Source organism: Haematobia irritans, chromosome 4 (assembly GCF_050003625.1).
Source record: "Haematobia irritans isolate KBUSLIRL chromosome 4, ASM5000362v1, whole genome shotgun sequence".
In the NCBI taxonomy this organism is placed as follows: domain Eukaryota; kingdom Metazoa; phylum Arthropoda; class Insecta; order Diptera; family Muscidae; genus Haematobia; species Haematobia irritans.
In genome coordinates this window covers 5,044,623-5,061,293 of record NC_134400.1, presented here as the reverse complement: position 1 = coordinate 5,061,293, position 16,671 = coordinate 5,044,623, and the positions used below count along the sequence as shown (strand labels likewise).

The 16,671-nt window shown below is 31.8% G+C and overlaps 1 protein-coding gene across 1 annotated transcript; it reads right to left on the bottom strand.

Annotated features, from left to right (window-relative positions):
* Positions 1–5,862: 5,862 nt before the first annotated feature.
* Positions 5,863–11,638, bottom strand: LOC142235273 (uncharacterized). Its single transcript, XM_075306525.1, has 5 exons — positions 11,544–11,638; positions 11,258–11,378; positions 7,742–7,847; positions 7,087–7,441; positions 5,863–7,017 (listed from the first exon to the last, which is right to left on the bottom strand). The coding sequence occupies exons 1-5, from the start codon at positions 11,636–11,638 to the stop codon at positions 6,108–6,110; spliced, it is 1,587 nt and encodes a 528-aa protein (XP_075162640.1). The 3' UTR covers positions 5,863–6,107.
* Between the last annotated feature and the right edge of the window lie 5,033 nt (positions 11,639–16,671).

The following is a 16,671-nucleotide window of genomic DNA, read 5'->3' as shown; positions in this document are numbered from 1 at the left end:
TCAGAAAACTTTCTGTAGAAAAAAAATTTTGACAAAATTTTCTATAGAAATAAAATTTTGATAAAATTTTCTATAGAAATAAAATTTTGATAAAATTTTCTATAGCCATAAAGTTTAGACAAAATGTTCTATAGAAATAAAATTTTGACAAAATTTTCTGTAGAAATAAAATTTTGACACAATTTTCTATGGAAATAAAATTTTTTTATGGAAATATAATCTAGACAAAATTTTCTTTAGAAATACATTTTTAAGAAAATTTTCCATAGAAATAAAAGTTTCTATAGAAAAAAATTTTCAGAAAATTTTCTGTAGAAATAAATTTTGCAGAAAATATTCTAGAGAAATAAAATTTTCAGAAAACTTTTTGTAGAAAAACAATTTTGACAAAATTTTCTATAGAAATAAAATTTTGACAAAATTTTCTATAGAAATAAAATTTTGAGAAAATTTTCTATAGCCATAAAATTTTGAAAATACAATTTTGATAAAATTTTCTATAGAAATAAAATTTTGACAAAATTTTCTATAGAAATAAAATTTTGACAAAATTTTCTATAGAAATAAAATTTTGACAAAATTTTCTATACAAATAAAATTTTTTTTATGGAAATAAAATCTAGACAAAATTTTCTTTAGAAATAAATTTTTCAGAAAATTTTCCATAGAAATAAAAGTTTTTATAGAAATAAAATTTTCAAAAAATTTTCTATAGAACTAAAATTTTCTATAGCAAACTAATTTTGCAGAAAATATTCTAGAGAAATAAAATTTTCAGAAATTTTTCTATAGAAATTAAATTTCGACAAAATTTTCTATAGCCACAAAATGTTGACAAAATTTTCTATAGCCATAAAATTGTGACAAAATTTTCTTAAGAAATAAAATTGAAATCGTTAGCCTCATCCCGATTTTTTCCACTGTGACCTATAAAAGATTGGTCATACAATTCGCATATTTTGACACGTCTCTATTCTCTTTCAAAAGTTTTGATTTTATTTTTTATTACGTTAAGACCAAAGCAAAAGGTCATAGAACCGTTGGATGATAGCAAATAATTCCTGAGGATATCATTTACACATATTTTCCCAATGAAAGTTTTTGCAGTGCTATTACATGCAAATGGTCATGGGTACATTCACTCCCTTCCTTTCAAGCGGATGTAACAGCAGTAACTTCACTAATGATGATGAAGAGATGCTGATGCAAAAGCCCTCAATGCATACAACCTTCATAGCTCCAATGGTAATCTTCCGCTCTTCGATGCTTTTGTGTGATATTTAATGAGTTCCTTTCTGGGATTTTTCAATGTGAGCCAGAATGCTGGTGGATGAGAAGAGGCAACAAGTTTTCTATATGGCCTCAAGGGACACCTACCTAGGCTTGTCAAATTTTGAGTTGGAGCCAAAGTCTATGTGATAAAATTTCAAAATCTCAGTGAACCTATGGGACATGTGTCACCACCGCCACTGTATCACATATTCATCTATGGTTGATTTCATCCACACACACACACACAAACCGAAATGTGGAATGACAAAGGCAAACATGAATGTTTGATTTCAGCCAAGCATATTCATCATTATCAATAGCACGGGAATCCTTAAGGGAATTGCCTTTCTAGTCTTATGGCCTTTTCAGTTCCATTTCATTTATTCATAATCGTCCGTAATACTGTCTTCAGTGTCCTATCTTGATGTGCTTTTTATTTTATTTGTCACCACCACCATCACCATATCTTTAAAGGTGAACGTGATCGGATTCCTAATGCTAGCCTATTTACATTCGTAACATGGCTACAGACATCCTATAGGAGAGTTATTTGGGAATGTGTGAAGTCTTCAAGCATACTTGTATGCGAATGGTGTCCTTCTCATCGCTTACTTAATATGACATTAGAGTTTAAAAGAGGTCCATTTTTATGTGATAAAGGGATGAGTGGAATATTCATTACATGGAAATGATTTCTTTACTTGAGGATTTTGATGGTTTTATGATCAAAGGATTGGTAATAGGTTTTCACCTTTTAGTTATCTACAAAATTCGAAGGATACTGTGGGTAGAGCAGCAGTTCGTAGGCCCATTTAATTGAGACGAATCCAGTATTTTTGTGCAATACCACTTTTTGCTCAGTCGAATTGGTTCCATAACGCCGTTTAAAAATTTATACATCCCAGGTAGTGCAAGACATTAACGTCCTGTTTTCTGGTTTTCGCCTTGTCCAGAGCGCATACAACCGATGCAGTACAAGTAGCAGTCGATATTTGGTCTCCAATTTGTACCCGCCATTATAGGTGTCCTTGACTATTACGAAACGAAATATTCGCAGATTAAGCACAATGGTCGGAAGAGGGATGAAAAAGAAAAATTGTAAATTGTATCAAAGAGAGAGAGAGTACTTTTTTGGTTCAAATTGTACAAATTTTTCAAAAATAATGGATCGGAATATAGTAACCGAAAAAATAAAAATTATTTTTCAATTTGTAAAATAACGAAGGTTGAAGAACATGACAATTAGGGTAGCTCGCACCAGCTGACACCTTGCTCATATTAGACTATAACATGACTTGAGAGAAGTTCCAGCTGTCCCAAGGGATATTCCAAGGGAATATCTTATGTTTAAGCAATGAAAACGAGACCAATATGAAATATTTCGGCCCTCTACTGTTGAGAAACGTCCACCAAGCAGAAAAGTACTCGGATTGGTGTTATCTGGAAAACAAAACACATATGAACAAATAAAGTGATAAAAAACCGGGATTTTTGAAAGTCTGGTTTTCTTGGTTTTAAAAACCCGCACAAAACCGGTGGACAGTATTTTTTGAAACAAATAACCGGCATAATCGGTTTGCATAAAAACGCACAATTTTGAAGGAAAAATCTTATTTTATTGTCATAAAACACAACGACAAAAATAATTCGATAATTTATTAAAAGTTGGACACATTTTTTATACCCTCCACCATAGGAGGGGGGTATATTAACTTTGTCATTCCGTTTGTAACACATCGAAATATTGCCCTAAGACCCCATAAAGTATATATATTCTGGGTCGTGGTGAAATTCTGAGTCGATCTGAGCATGTCCGTCCGTCCGTCCGTCTGTTGAAATCACGCTAACTTCCGAACGAAACAAGCTATCGACTTGAAACTTGGCACAAGTAGTTTTTATTGATGTAGGTCGGATGGTATTGCAAATGGGCCTCTAAGAGAAGCAAATTTCATCCGATCCGGCTGAAATTTGGTACATGGTGTTAGTATATGGTCTCTAACAATCATGCAAAAATTGGTCCACATCGGTTCATAATTATATGTAGCCCCCATATAAACCGATCCCCCGATTTGGCTTGCGAAGCCTCTAAGAGAAGCAAATTTCATCCGATCCGGATGAAATTTGATACATGGTGTTAGTATATGGTCTCTAACAACCATGCAAAAATTGGTCCATATCGGTCCATAATTATATATAGCCCCCATATAAACCGATCCCCCGATTTGGATTGCAGAGCCTCTAAGAGAAACAAATTTCATCCGATCCGGCTGAAATTTGGTACATGATGTTAGTATATGGTCTCTAATGGCCATGGAAAAATTGGTCCACATCGGTCCATAATTATATATAGCCCCTTATAAACCGATCACCAGATTTGACCTCCGGAGCCTCTAAGAGAAGCAAAATTTCTCCGATCCGGCTGAAATTTGGTACATGGTGTTAGTATATGGTCTTTAACAACCATGCAAAAATTGGTCCACATCGGTCCATAATTATATATAGCCCCCATATAAACCGATCCCCCGATTTGGCTTGCAGAGCCTCTAAGAGAAGCAAATTTTATCCGATCCGGCTGAAATTTGGTACATGATGTTAGTATATGCTCTCTAATGACCATGCAAAAATTGGTCCACATCGGTCCATAATTATATATAGCCCCCATATAAACCGACCACCAGATTTGACCTCCGGAGCCTTTTGGAAGACCAAAATTCATCTGATTCAGTTGAAATTTGGTACGTGGTGTTAATATATGGCCTCAAACTCCCATGCAAAAAATGGTCGATATTGGTCCATAATTATATATAGGCCCCATATAAAACGATCCCCAGATTTGACCTCCGGAGCCCCTTGGAAGAGCAAAATTCTTCCCATTCGGTTGAAATTTGTTACGTGATGTTAGTATATGGTATCCAACAACCATGCATGAATTGGTTCATTTCAGTCCATAATTATATATAGCTCCCATATAAACCGATCCCCAGATTTGACCTCCGGTGCCTTTTGGAGAAGCAAAATTCATCCGATCTGGTTGAAATTTGGTACATGATTTGGTAGTATATGATATTTAACAACCATGCCAAAAAGGGGTCCATATCAGTCCATAATCATACATAGCCCCCATATAAACCGATCCCGAGATTTGGTTTTGGAGCCTCTTGGAGGAGCAAATTTCATCCGAGTCAGTTGAAATTTGGTACATTGTGCTAGTATAGGGCCATTAACAACCATGCCTAACAAGGTCCCTATCGGTCTATAGTTATATATAGCCCTCAGATAAATCGATCCCCAATCACACAAAAATTGGTCCATATCAAGTTCATATTTGTATATAGCCCCCATATAAGCGACCCCCATACTTTAATTCTGGCTCCCTACGTACCGTGCAAAAGTCCATATCGATTCGTAATTATTTGTAGACTTACCTACACATACCTTTTTTGTCTAATATATACCACGTATGGACTAACTCACAATTTAGAAAACGATTTAAGATACCCACAACCCAAGTAATTCGATTGTGGATGACAGTCTTTCGTAGAAGTTTCTACGCAATCCATGGTGGAGGGTACATAAGATTCGGCCTGGCCGAACTTACGGCCGTATATACTTGTTTTTATTTCAAATCTATTTAGAGGTGTTTTCATTGCAGTTTATTAATATACCCTGATGTATTTGCCTAAATATGGTATTAACTTGGTACTTTTACAATGAAAATATAAAAACCGAAAGCCGGTTGTTGGGACCTTGAAAACACTGGTCACCGAAAATGGGATTTTCACGAAAACCAACAATCGGTGTAAGAAGATAAACTGGTCCTCTGGTTTTCATCACTGTAGAATCAAATTATGAAAATCAGTTTATACACTAATAGCACTGGTAGAAAAGACGCCGTTATATTAACAAAATGTGTCATTAAAATTGAGCCAATGAAACAAATACGTTGATATAATTTTTTCATTATTATAACGATTTTTTTGTAGATTTTTTTGATCAACGAAACGTTTCATACTATTAACGAATATTTTCATTGTATTAATGAACCTTTTTCGTTAGCTCAATGAACATTTCTCGTTTGCTCAATATTAATGAATTTTTTTTGTGTGAGGAAAAGTTTCCTAAACCTAACGAAATTTGTCAGTAAAAATGAGCCAAACGAATCGTTTTCATAAATACAATGAAACTTTTTATTAATATAACAATTTTTTAATTAAACACATAAAGAAACATTCATTAGCATTTAACCAACGAATTTTTTTATTGATATAATAAAACACTTCCATTAATACAATGAAAATATTCGTTAATATTACGAAACTTGTCATTGATTAACAGAAAATCCGTTACAATAACGAAAAATTTCGTTACGGAACATTTTCATTGTCGTGATAAAAAATGTTCGTTATAGCAATGAACAATAATTTCGTTGGCTCAATTTTAGTTAAATTTTGTATCGGATTAGCCGTCAAGCCACCGCGGTTTCATTCTATGGTATAAAGGCACTGGCGCCACCGGACAATATAGCATTTATGAGTTACAAATAGAATAACAAAGTTAGTATACTTACGGAAATCACAAAAAAAAACGATATTTAATTTCCACTTAGAATTTTTGTTTTTCTTGTTTTTGTTTATGTTTGGAAAAATCTTTATCACTAAATTTCAGAAATTTATAATATTTCCAAATTAACAAACAATATATCTTAATTTTCATCTAATACCAAAACTCTTTGAGTTTCCAAAAAGGGAATAGAATTTCATAAAAATAATAATACTAAACGATTTACATGTAAATTTATTATCCATAAAATGTGGGCTGCTTTTTTCCTAATCAGTCTACTTCTCTGCTATCAGCATAAGGATCTTGTTCATCAATTCATTGGCCACTGTATCACTTAGGGTATTCAGTCTAGCAGCTAAAAACTCTCCAAATTTCGTGTATAAAATCTCATGGGCTGTAGGCTTTAGCAATTGCTGTTGCTGTAGCTGAGTTGGGTGATTTTGTGAATTTTTACTATGACCTATGGGATCCTTTTGCAAGGATACTAGAGACGTTGATATAGATAAACGATCATCATCCATCATATCGACATCGGGATCATCATCTATATCGCTGCAATCTCGTTCATCAATGACTAGATTCTGTGTGGAATTATTGAGATTTTTCGATTCGGCCATAAGCTTTGGGCCCTGACTTTTACCCTTGGCCAAAGAGCGTTGATAGTCTTTGTGAATTTTACCATTTGAGGTGGTACCCAGGGAAATGGTATCGTCCAATGAGTCCGGTTCATCTTTAATGTAAATTGAAGGTGATGATGAACCCGAACGTATAGTCAACGATCGGGCCCTTGATATGGGCCTTGGAGGTGGTTGCAAATTGCTATGATTGTTATTGGCATTCAGTTTTTGTAGGGCTGCCAAAGTACTGGGATTTAAATTAAGTATAACATCTGTGGGAATTTGATGGCCGGATATGGTAGATACTGGCGTATTAGGAGGATTATTTGGTATTTGAGGTGTGGTGGAGCCATTTTGAGGAGGGAGATTTTGTGATGCTATATTCGCCAATGGTGTAGATGGATTGGCTGTTAGTTGGGGTAAAGAGACTGGAATTTGATTTTGCGGATTATTCGGATCATTGGGGGCAAAATATTGATATTCATCAATTCCTACTGTAGAATTGGTGGTGTTATTGTTTATGTTACTGGTCGTTAGACCATCATTAGATTTGGCTCTTTCACGGGACCTATAAAAAATGAAATTAACAAAAATCTCAATTATATTTCACAAAACAGAAATAAACTCATTTACTTACTTTCTTTCCCGTATAACCTCTTTCAAAAAAGCCATTTCATCATAATACTCCCATTTGGATTTAAAACGGCTGCCCAACATTTTCTCATGATTCAACTCTCGCCGAAATATTTCCCTCAACGATGTGAATGTCCTCTGTACACGTTCCCCATTCACACTGAATATACGGCCTAGTTCATTCCATTTCAAGGCCTTCTTCTTATCCGATCTTTTGTAGTGGGGCAAACGACAATCCCACAATATGGGATTTAGTTTAACCAATTCTATTAAACGTCTCTTTTCAATTTGGTGGCGTGTAAACGCCACCTCTTTCGTTGTGGCAGCCACGATTTCTCTTTCTAGTTTACAGACAAATCAGGCGTTTGGTAAATATGCCCACAAATTTGGCCCAAAATAGGTGTTCTCTTATAACGTGTTTGTATTTGGGTTGAGGCTCTTATTACTCCACAGCATACAGCAATGCTGTAGTTTTTCTCTTTGAAGGGGCTCTCTCTCTCACGTTCACTCTCTCTTAACGTTTGTTATTTGCCAAGTTAATTCTGCTAACTGTAAACTCTGTTATTATAGTTACTGACGCTGATGCTGCTGCTGCTATGGCGACTGCTAACGCATACCAACTTTACCACTACCAATACCAATATTTTTTGGTTAGTTACCTTCAATATGGCGCATGTCCGTTTCCGTACTTTGGTATTTTATCTGCAGGTATACAAACAAAAATTGACATTTGCTTAATTTTTCATTGTGGTGGGATGCTGTTAACTGTGGTAAGGGTTTTCATTAGCAATTTGTTTTTGTTTAACCTCTTCGTTATAATAAAGGGCAAAGTTACATCAAATAAATTGACATACAATTACCCTGATATTGTTTAGTATATAAAATGCAAAATGTATAGTAGGAATATAAAATTATTACTAAATAAGAAATAGCTAAAGACAGGTGGGATAGACTCTATGATACCCTACACTAATCCACAAACATTCTGTGAAAATTAACTTCTAAGGCTAATTTATTTTAAATGTTTATTATTATTATTATTATATATTACAAACAACACAAAAATCAAATTTTGACAAAATTTTCTACAGAACTATAATTTTGACAAAATTTTCTACAGAAATAATATTTTGACAAAATTTTCTACAGAAATAAAATTTTCAGAAAATTTTTTACAGAAATAAAATTTGGACAAAATATTCCACTGCAACAAAATGTTGACAAAATTTTTCATAGAAATAAAATTTTGGTAAAATTTTCTACAGAAATTAAATTTTGACCAAATTTTCTAAAGAAATAAAATTTTCTATAGAAAACAATTTTGACGAAATTTTCTACAGAAAAAGAATTTACATAAAATTTTCTACACAAATAAAATGTTCACAAAATTTTCTACAGAAATAAAATTTTGGTAAAGTTCTCTACAGAAATAAAATTTTCACAAAAGTCTCTACAAAAATAACATTTTAACAAAATTTTCTACAGAAATAAAATTTTGACAATATTTCCTGTAGAAATAAAACTTTGACAAAATTTTCTATAGAAATAACATTTTGACAAAATTTTATATAGAAATAAAATTTTGGTAAAATTTTCTACAGAAATAAAATTTTGACAAAATTTTCTAACGAAATAAAAATTTGACAAAATTTTCTACAGAAATAAAATTTTAACACAATTTTCTATAGAAATAAAATGTTAGCAAAATTTTCTATAGAAATAAAATTGTGACAAAATTTTCTAGAGAAATAAAATTTTGACAAAATTTTCTACAGAAATAAAATTTTGTAGAAAATTTTCTACAAAAATAAAATTTTGTAGAAAAATTTCTACCGAAATAAAATTTTCTATAGAAATAAAACTTTGACAAATTTTTCTACAGAAATAAATTTTGACAAAATTTTCTACAGGAATAAAATTTTGACAAAAGTCTCTACAAAACTAAAAATTTGACAAAATTTTCTACAGAAATAAAACTTTTACAAATTTTTCTACTGAAATAAAATTTTGACAAAATTTTCTACAGGAAAAAAATAAAATAAAATTTTGACAAAATTTTCTACAGAAATAAAATTTTGACAATATTTTATTTCTGTAAATAATTTTATTTCTATACAACATTTTGACAAAATTTTTTAAGAAATAAAATTTTAACAAAATTTTCTATAGAAACAAATTTTGATAAAATTTTCTATAGAAATAAAATTTTGACAACATTTTCTACAGAAATAAAATTTTGATAAAAGTCTCTACAAAAAATAAAATTTTGGCAAAATTTTCTACAGAAATAAAATTTTGGTAAAATTTTCTACAGAAATAAAATTTTGACAAAAGTCTCTACAAAAATAACATTTTGACAAAATTTTAATTTTTACAGAAATAAAATTTTGACAATATTTTCTATAGAAATAAAAATTTAACACAATTTTCTATAGAATTTTGACAAAATATTCCACAGAAATAAAATTGTGAAAAAATATTCCACAGCAACAAAATTTTGACAAAATTTTCTATAGAAATAAAATATTGACAAAATTTTCTACAGAAATAAAGTTTTGGTAAAATTTTCTACAGAAATAAAATTTTGACAAAACTCTCTACAAAAATAACATTTTGACAAAATTTTCTACAGAAATAAAATTTTGACAATGTTTTCTATAGAAATAAAATTTTGAAACAATTTTCTATAGAATTTTGACAAAATATTCCACAGAAATAAAATTTTGAAAAAATATTCCACAGCAATAAAATTTTAACAAAATTTTCTATAGTAATAAAATTTTGACAAAATTTTCTACAGAAATAAAATTTTGTAGAAAATTTTCTACTGTAATAAAATGTTCTACAGAAATAAAATTTTGACAAAATTTTCTACAGGAATAAAATTTTGACAAAATGTTCTATAGAAATAAAATTTTCTACAGAAATAAAATTTTGATAAAATTTTCTATAGAAAATAATTTTGATAAAAATTTCTACAGAAAAAGGAATTTACATAACATTTTCTATAGAAATAAAATTTTGACAAAATTTTCTATAGAAATAAAATTATGACAATATTTTCTATAGAAATAAATTTTGACAAAATTTTCTATAGAAATAAAATTTTGACAATATTTTCTATAGAAATAAAATTTTGACAAAATTTTCTATAGAAATAAAATTTTGACAAAATTTTCTACAGAAATAAAGTTTTGGTAAAATTTTCTACAGAAATAAAATTTTGACAAAATTTTAAACAGAAATAAAATTTTAACAAAATTTTCTATAGAAATAAAATTTTGACAAAATATTCTACAGACATAAAATTTTGTAGAGAATTTTCTACTGAAATAAAATTTTGAAAAAATTTTAAACAGAAATAAAATTTTAACTAAATTTTCTATAGAAATAAAATTTTGACAAAATATTCTACAGAAATAAAATTTTTTAGAAAATTTTCTACTGAAATAAAATGTTCTACAGAAATAAAATTTTGACAAAATTTGCAACAGGAATAAAATTTTTACAAAATGTTCTATAGAAATAAAATTTTCTACAGAAGTAAAATTTTGATAAAATCTTCTATACAAAAAAAATTTGATAAAAATTTCTACAGAAACAGAATTTACATAACATTTTCTATAGAAATAAAATTTTGACAATATGTTCTATAGAAATAAAACTTTGACAAAATTTTCTATAGAAATAAAATTTTGACAAAATTTTCTATAGTTTTGACAAAATTTTCTGTACAAATAAAAATTTTGATAAATATCGACAAAATTTTTTATAGAAATAAAATTTTGACAAAATAATTTCTCCAAATTTAGGTAGATTATTTTTGACTCGAGTGGCAACCGTTGGTATGGACAAAAAAAAAACGTTTGTATTTCTTCAGTTGAATAAAATGTTTTATACGTTTAATGATGTACTCAAAATGTTTTGACCTACGTGAGCTATTTGTGTTGTTTTCAGCAACTGTAAAAAGTAATCTCGCCCAAAAATTGAAAATAAATCGTGAATATTTTCGTGCGATTATTTTTACCATCTTTCGATGTGGATTAACTTAACAACAGATGACCTTAGTTCAATTTTTGGCAATAAAGGACTAGTGTTTATCGATTATATCGATGAATTCAACCGAAGTCGTAGTTCACTCTAAGAAGGATTTCGTGAAGATCCTACCAAATTACTTGCTGTTCCGGAAACCATCGATGCTGTGTACCGATATTACAAGATTGCCATTTGATCTTTTGTGAGATTGAGGCAACCTTAGGCATCAGTGGGACCAGCATACATTCAATATTGCATGCACTTTTAACCGCGAAGAAGATTTGTTCACGTTGGATCCCACACAACATGTCAATCGCTCATAAAAAGGCTCGTGTCGATTAATCGAATTAACTTCTCCAAAAATACGATCGCGGTGCTTTGAAACAGGTCAAAGAGATTGTGAGAGTAAATGAATCGTGGAGTTACGCTGTTTCAATATCAGCCAAATCCAACATATGTTTCTCGCACACAAAGCACATCCAAGCAAATGTTCGTAGGAATTTTTCGGAAGAACTGGACATGTCGAAATCATATCACTAGAATCATCACTAGTAATTTCTGAGTGATACACAACCATTTGTTTGTCAGCTGTCTTCCAAAACATCGAGAAAACCAAGTCCCGAAAACGGTTCACTCATCAAACTCAAACAACTGCAGTCTTTAGCTCTCAAAACATCGAGTTCATGGGTGATATGCCATATAGTCCTGACTTGACACCGAATAACTTTTTTTTCTTCCCATACGTAAAAAGTAAAATGAGAGGTCAACGTTTTTCAATACCTGAAGAAGCGGTTGATGTGTACAGAATGCATGTTTTTCGAGATACCTCAATCAGTGCTTCGACAATTGATTCAAATGCATTCAAAAGTGATCTATACATGGGGAATATTTTTAAAAACAATAAAGCGATTTTCTATTATTAATATTTGTTTTTGTTCTCTAATCCCGAAATACAAAAGATTTTCTTGTCTTAACACAGTGGACTTTGATTTGAGTCTATATTGGCATTAAATTATAGCCAAAATTACCTAGCACAAACATTTTTGAAGATAATGACTAACTATTGCAATAATTCAGTGATGTTAGTGCATGCCTTCTTACAACCATGTAGAAATTTGTCCCTATCGTTCCATAATTATATATAGCCCCCATATAAACCGATTTCGAAATTGACCTCTTGATCCTCATAGGGGGTAAAATCAGAAGATCGGTCTATATGGGGGCTATACCAAAACATAAACCGATAACCAACATTTTCTTCACACCTATTTGTGGTCCTAAAATACCTCTGTATTTGAAGTTTAAGGCAAATCGGATAGAAAATACCGTTTCTAGAAGAGCAACAAGTAAAATCGGAATATCGGTCTATATGGGGGCTATATTAATACATGGATAGGCACCATTTTCGGCATTCCTATTTGTGGTCCTAAAATACCTCTAGATTTCCAATTTCAGGGAAATCGGATAGAAACTATGGTTTCTAGAAGCCCAAGAAGTAAAATTGGGAGATCGGTCTATATGGGGGCTAACCAAAACATGGACCGATACACACCATTTCCTGCACACCTACTTTTGGTCCTAAAATAGCTTTAGATTTCAATTTTCAGCCAAATCGGATAGAAAGTACAGTTTCTAGAAGCCCAAGAAGTAAAATCGGGAGATCGGTCTATATAGAGGGATATACCAAAACGTCATCAATCAATTCCATTTTATCATTATATAGTTCTGAAATAATTATAAAGATGTGGCCGAAGTTTCACAATGATATCTATACTGGAAGTATTTTTGGCTGCTAACTAACTCCATACAGCACCGACCACGGTGGTCACGGTGTACATGGGGTACACAAGATTCGGCCTGACCGAACTTTCCGTATATACTTGCTAGAGTTATAACCGTATTCCCAACAATTTGTATACAATCGTTCGTCTTCCTATTCACTACAATGTTTTTCTTACTACTCACAAATAAGAACCATCAGTCGTACATATACCAATAATAACCCTATTATGTTACCAGTCTTAACATTTCACACAAAATTTTCTTTTTCACCTGCCAAATATCAACAATTCCATAGGGTATCAATTTGTCGGCTCCATCCCAACTTTAGTTCATTCTTATTTATTTTTATAAATTGAGAATCCAACAATTAATTCCACATATTTATCAATATTAATAAAATAAAATTTAAATTTTGGTAGATGATTTGTTCGTTATATATAGGCTTACCAAAAATATGCAAACACAGCACTGCACATAACACAAACACTTTATCTAATTTTTAAGCGAATTTTAATGGTATACCTTATAGCACGAGATGACAATTGATACTTCCATAAAATTTCACTTTTGAGATATTAAAAAGATTAAAAAGAAAACTGCCGAACAATGGAGTATGGGATGAACCCGCAATTCAGAGGGGCTTTGTTTGATTGAATTGAAATGACAAGCAAAGAAAAACACTGTCACGGCACGGTATGTCACGACACACTTTGATATCTCACAAAACACAAGAATGAATGATTGTTCGTTTATTCGTACGTCCGTTCTACCAACAGCAGCAGTAGTAGTAGTAGCACATTAGCAACAATCGCCAACCTCAGCATCAACGATTCGAATGTGTAAATTAAACAACAATCGCTGTTCGCAACCACCAACGAACATACCAACACAGAACTGCCGCCACACCGTAGTAAAACACAACACCACTAAGCCCTAACAACGGCAATGGGTAGAAAGATACACAAATACTAAGGAACTTAAATGGCAATGCTGCTGCTGCCTTCGTAATACATACACAAATGCTGCTAAAAAGATTGACCAATGCTGCTTGCTACTGTTCTCAGAGGCTGCGAGTTATTCAAAGAGAATATTCGAAGAGAGTCTCAATTACAAAACCGAATATGAATGAATAAATGAGGCACAAATGAGACACAAATACATCAGTGTATTCGTTTAATTGTGGGTGCATCGCAGATGCCATGCATGAAGATTTCAAACTGCAAGAGAGCATTGGCATTTTTATGTGAGAAGAGAACTGATGTGGTATGAGATTGGCAAAACGCATACATCGCACTGGCTGTAGCGCATATTTATTGAGATAGTGTCATAGAGATGTCCTAAGAGATGTGTTGAAGTTTAACGATAAACAATGTTCCTCACAAATAAAATAAGTTTATTAATGTTCATTTCAAAACGTTTATTATCAGATATTCATAAATGTATATACTGTAGCAGTGTTGCCAGTATTGGGGATTTTCCCCCAAATTTGGTGATATTTTTTCGTGAATTAGGCCTAGTACTAAGATCACGTTTTCGCACGAAAAACTGTTATACTCCATATAAAAAACTTTAGCGCGGAATAAATGCGGAATCTTTGTTTTGAGAATTTTTAAATACATATTTATACAACTCTAGTTTTTTCGCACGAAAAAATTGGCAGACATATTATTTCGCATAAATAAGTTAACATCGTTAGGTTTGAGACCCTATTTACGGAGATAGATGAAGATATTCGTTTTTTTGCAGAAACGTACTTAGTACTAAGCATTAGGACGAATTTTTTGAGTTGGGGAATTTCCATATATTTGGGGATTTTTTTTTAAATCGGTTCACAATAATAAATCAGGTTTACAACTAGGGCTTACATGAACTTTTTTTAAGTCTACATGATTATTAAACAAGTATATACAGCAGTAAGTTCGCCCAGGTCGAATTTTAAATACCCACCACCATGAAATAAATATTACGGGTTACTTGATAGATATATTATCAACTAAAACGCTTCGTCGTAGCGTTTTAGTGATAATATATTACTTGATAGAATGATAATATATAGAAATCATTAAATAACGCCTTGATTTGAAATCTAAAATCTATAGATTTGGAAATTTTACTTTCATTTTCAAGAAATGTTCATGATAAGTGCGCCTTCTATACCCTGAAGAAGTGATATCGGTCTATATGGAGGCCTTACCAAATGGAGCGATAAAAACTAAATCCGTTACAATTTCAGGCAAATCGGATAAAAACTACGGTTTATATAAGTCCAAGGAGTTAAATCAGGAAATCAGTCTATATGGGTGCTATGCCGATACAAAAAAATTCAGCACACCCCAGCAAAAAAAAATTGGAAGTTCTTCTAACGGCATGACTTTAAAAGCACTTCCAAAAATGTCCTCCCAAAGATGTTCTTTATTTTAACTGCACAGGAAGTTCATTTGAGTCAATTTTTTTATAACTCGCATTTTTCATATCTTTAATAGGAAATTTAAAATTTGATTGTTTCAAATAGGTTAAAAACAGATTTAGAATTAATAAAATAGTGCAAATTATTTAAATTTTGCCGAAAAAAATGTTTTATCCTTTCTAGAAAAATTTAGAATTTTTGAAAATATTTGATGTCGAACGTTCCGGACAAAATTATTTTAAAAATTATTTATTTGTCAAAATATCAAAAAAAATCTTAATTCACATCCAAAACGCTGGATTCGCATCACACCTTAAGAAGTGAAGCAAATTCAGTGCAACGGCTATTGAAATGGTTGACATCCCTCCTATGACAAGCCCATGTTAAATTCATCCCTTCTGCGTCAATTTTGCACCACTTCCGGATCCAAAAAGAACATTTTCACTACTTTATTAGCGTCGCTTTTTTGCTGGGACCTAGTTGCTGTTCTGGAAAACCTAGATAATTTAGACCCTAAATAAGAGAACCGTTTTTATAAGGGGTTATATCAAAATCTATACCGATACACAATTTATCCGGAACACCTATTTATCATTCTCAAAAACCTCTAGATTTCAAATAAATTGAATAAAAACTACGGTTTTTGGAAGCTTAAGGAGTAAAATCGGGAGATCGGGCTATATGGAGGCTATAGCAAACCATACTCCGATACAAGCCATATTCGGCACACATGTTTGAGGTCCTAACATACCTTTAGATTTCTAATTCCAGGAAAATCGGATTGAAAATACGGTTTCTAGAAGCCCAAGAAGTAAAATCAGGAGATCGGTCTATATGGGGACTATACCAAAACATGGACCGATACACCCCATTTTCGACACAACTATTTGTCTATATGGAAACTATACCAAAACATGGACCGATACACCCCATTTTCGACACAATTTGGTTCTAAAATACCTCTAGATTTCGAACTTCAGGCAAATCGGATGAAAAAATTAGGTTTCTAGAAGGCCAAGACCCCAAATCGGGGGGTCGATCTATATGGGGGCTATACCAAAACATGGACCGATAGTCCTCATTTTCGACACACCTATTTTTGGACCTAAAATGCCTATAGATTTCCAATTTCAGGAAAATTGTTTTGAAAATACGGTTTCTAGAAGGCCAATAAGTAAAATTGGGAGATCGGTCTATATGACCGATAGGCACCATTTTAGGCATATTTATTTATGGTTCTAAAACACCTCTAGGATTCCAATTTCAGGCAAATCGGATCGAAAATACGGTTTCTAGAAGCTCAAGATCCAAATCGGGGGGTCGGTTTATATGGGGGCTATACCAAAACATGGACCGATATAGAGA

Excerpts from the sequence above, each read along its gene's own strand:
- LOC142235273 (XM_075306525.1), bottom strand. The coding sequence starts at position 11,638 with ATGTCCAGTTCTTCCGAAAAATTCCTACGAACATTTGCTTGGATGTGC. Across the intron at positions 7,848-11,257 it reads GATGGTTTCCGGAACAGCAA|TTAACAGCATCCCACCACAA; the intron begins GTAATTTGGTAG and ends CCCTTACCACAG. Across the intron at positions 7,442-7,741 it reads GGACATGCGCCATATTGAAG|GATTTGTCTGTAAACTAGAA; the intron begins GTAACTAACCAA and ends TACCAAACGCCT.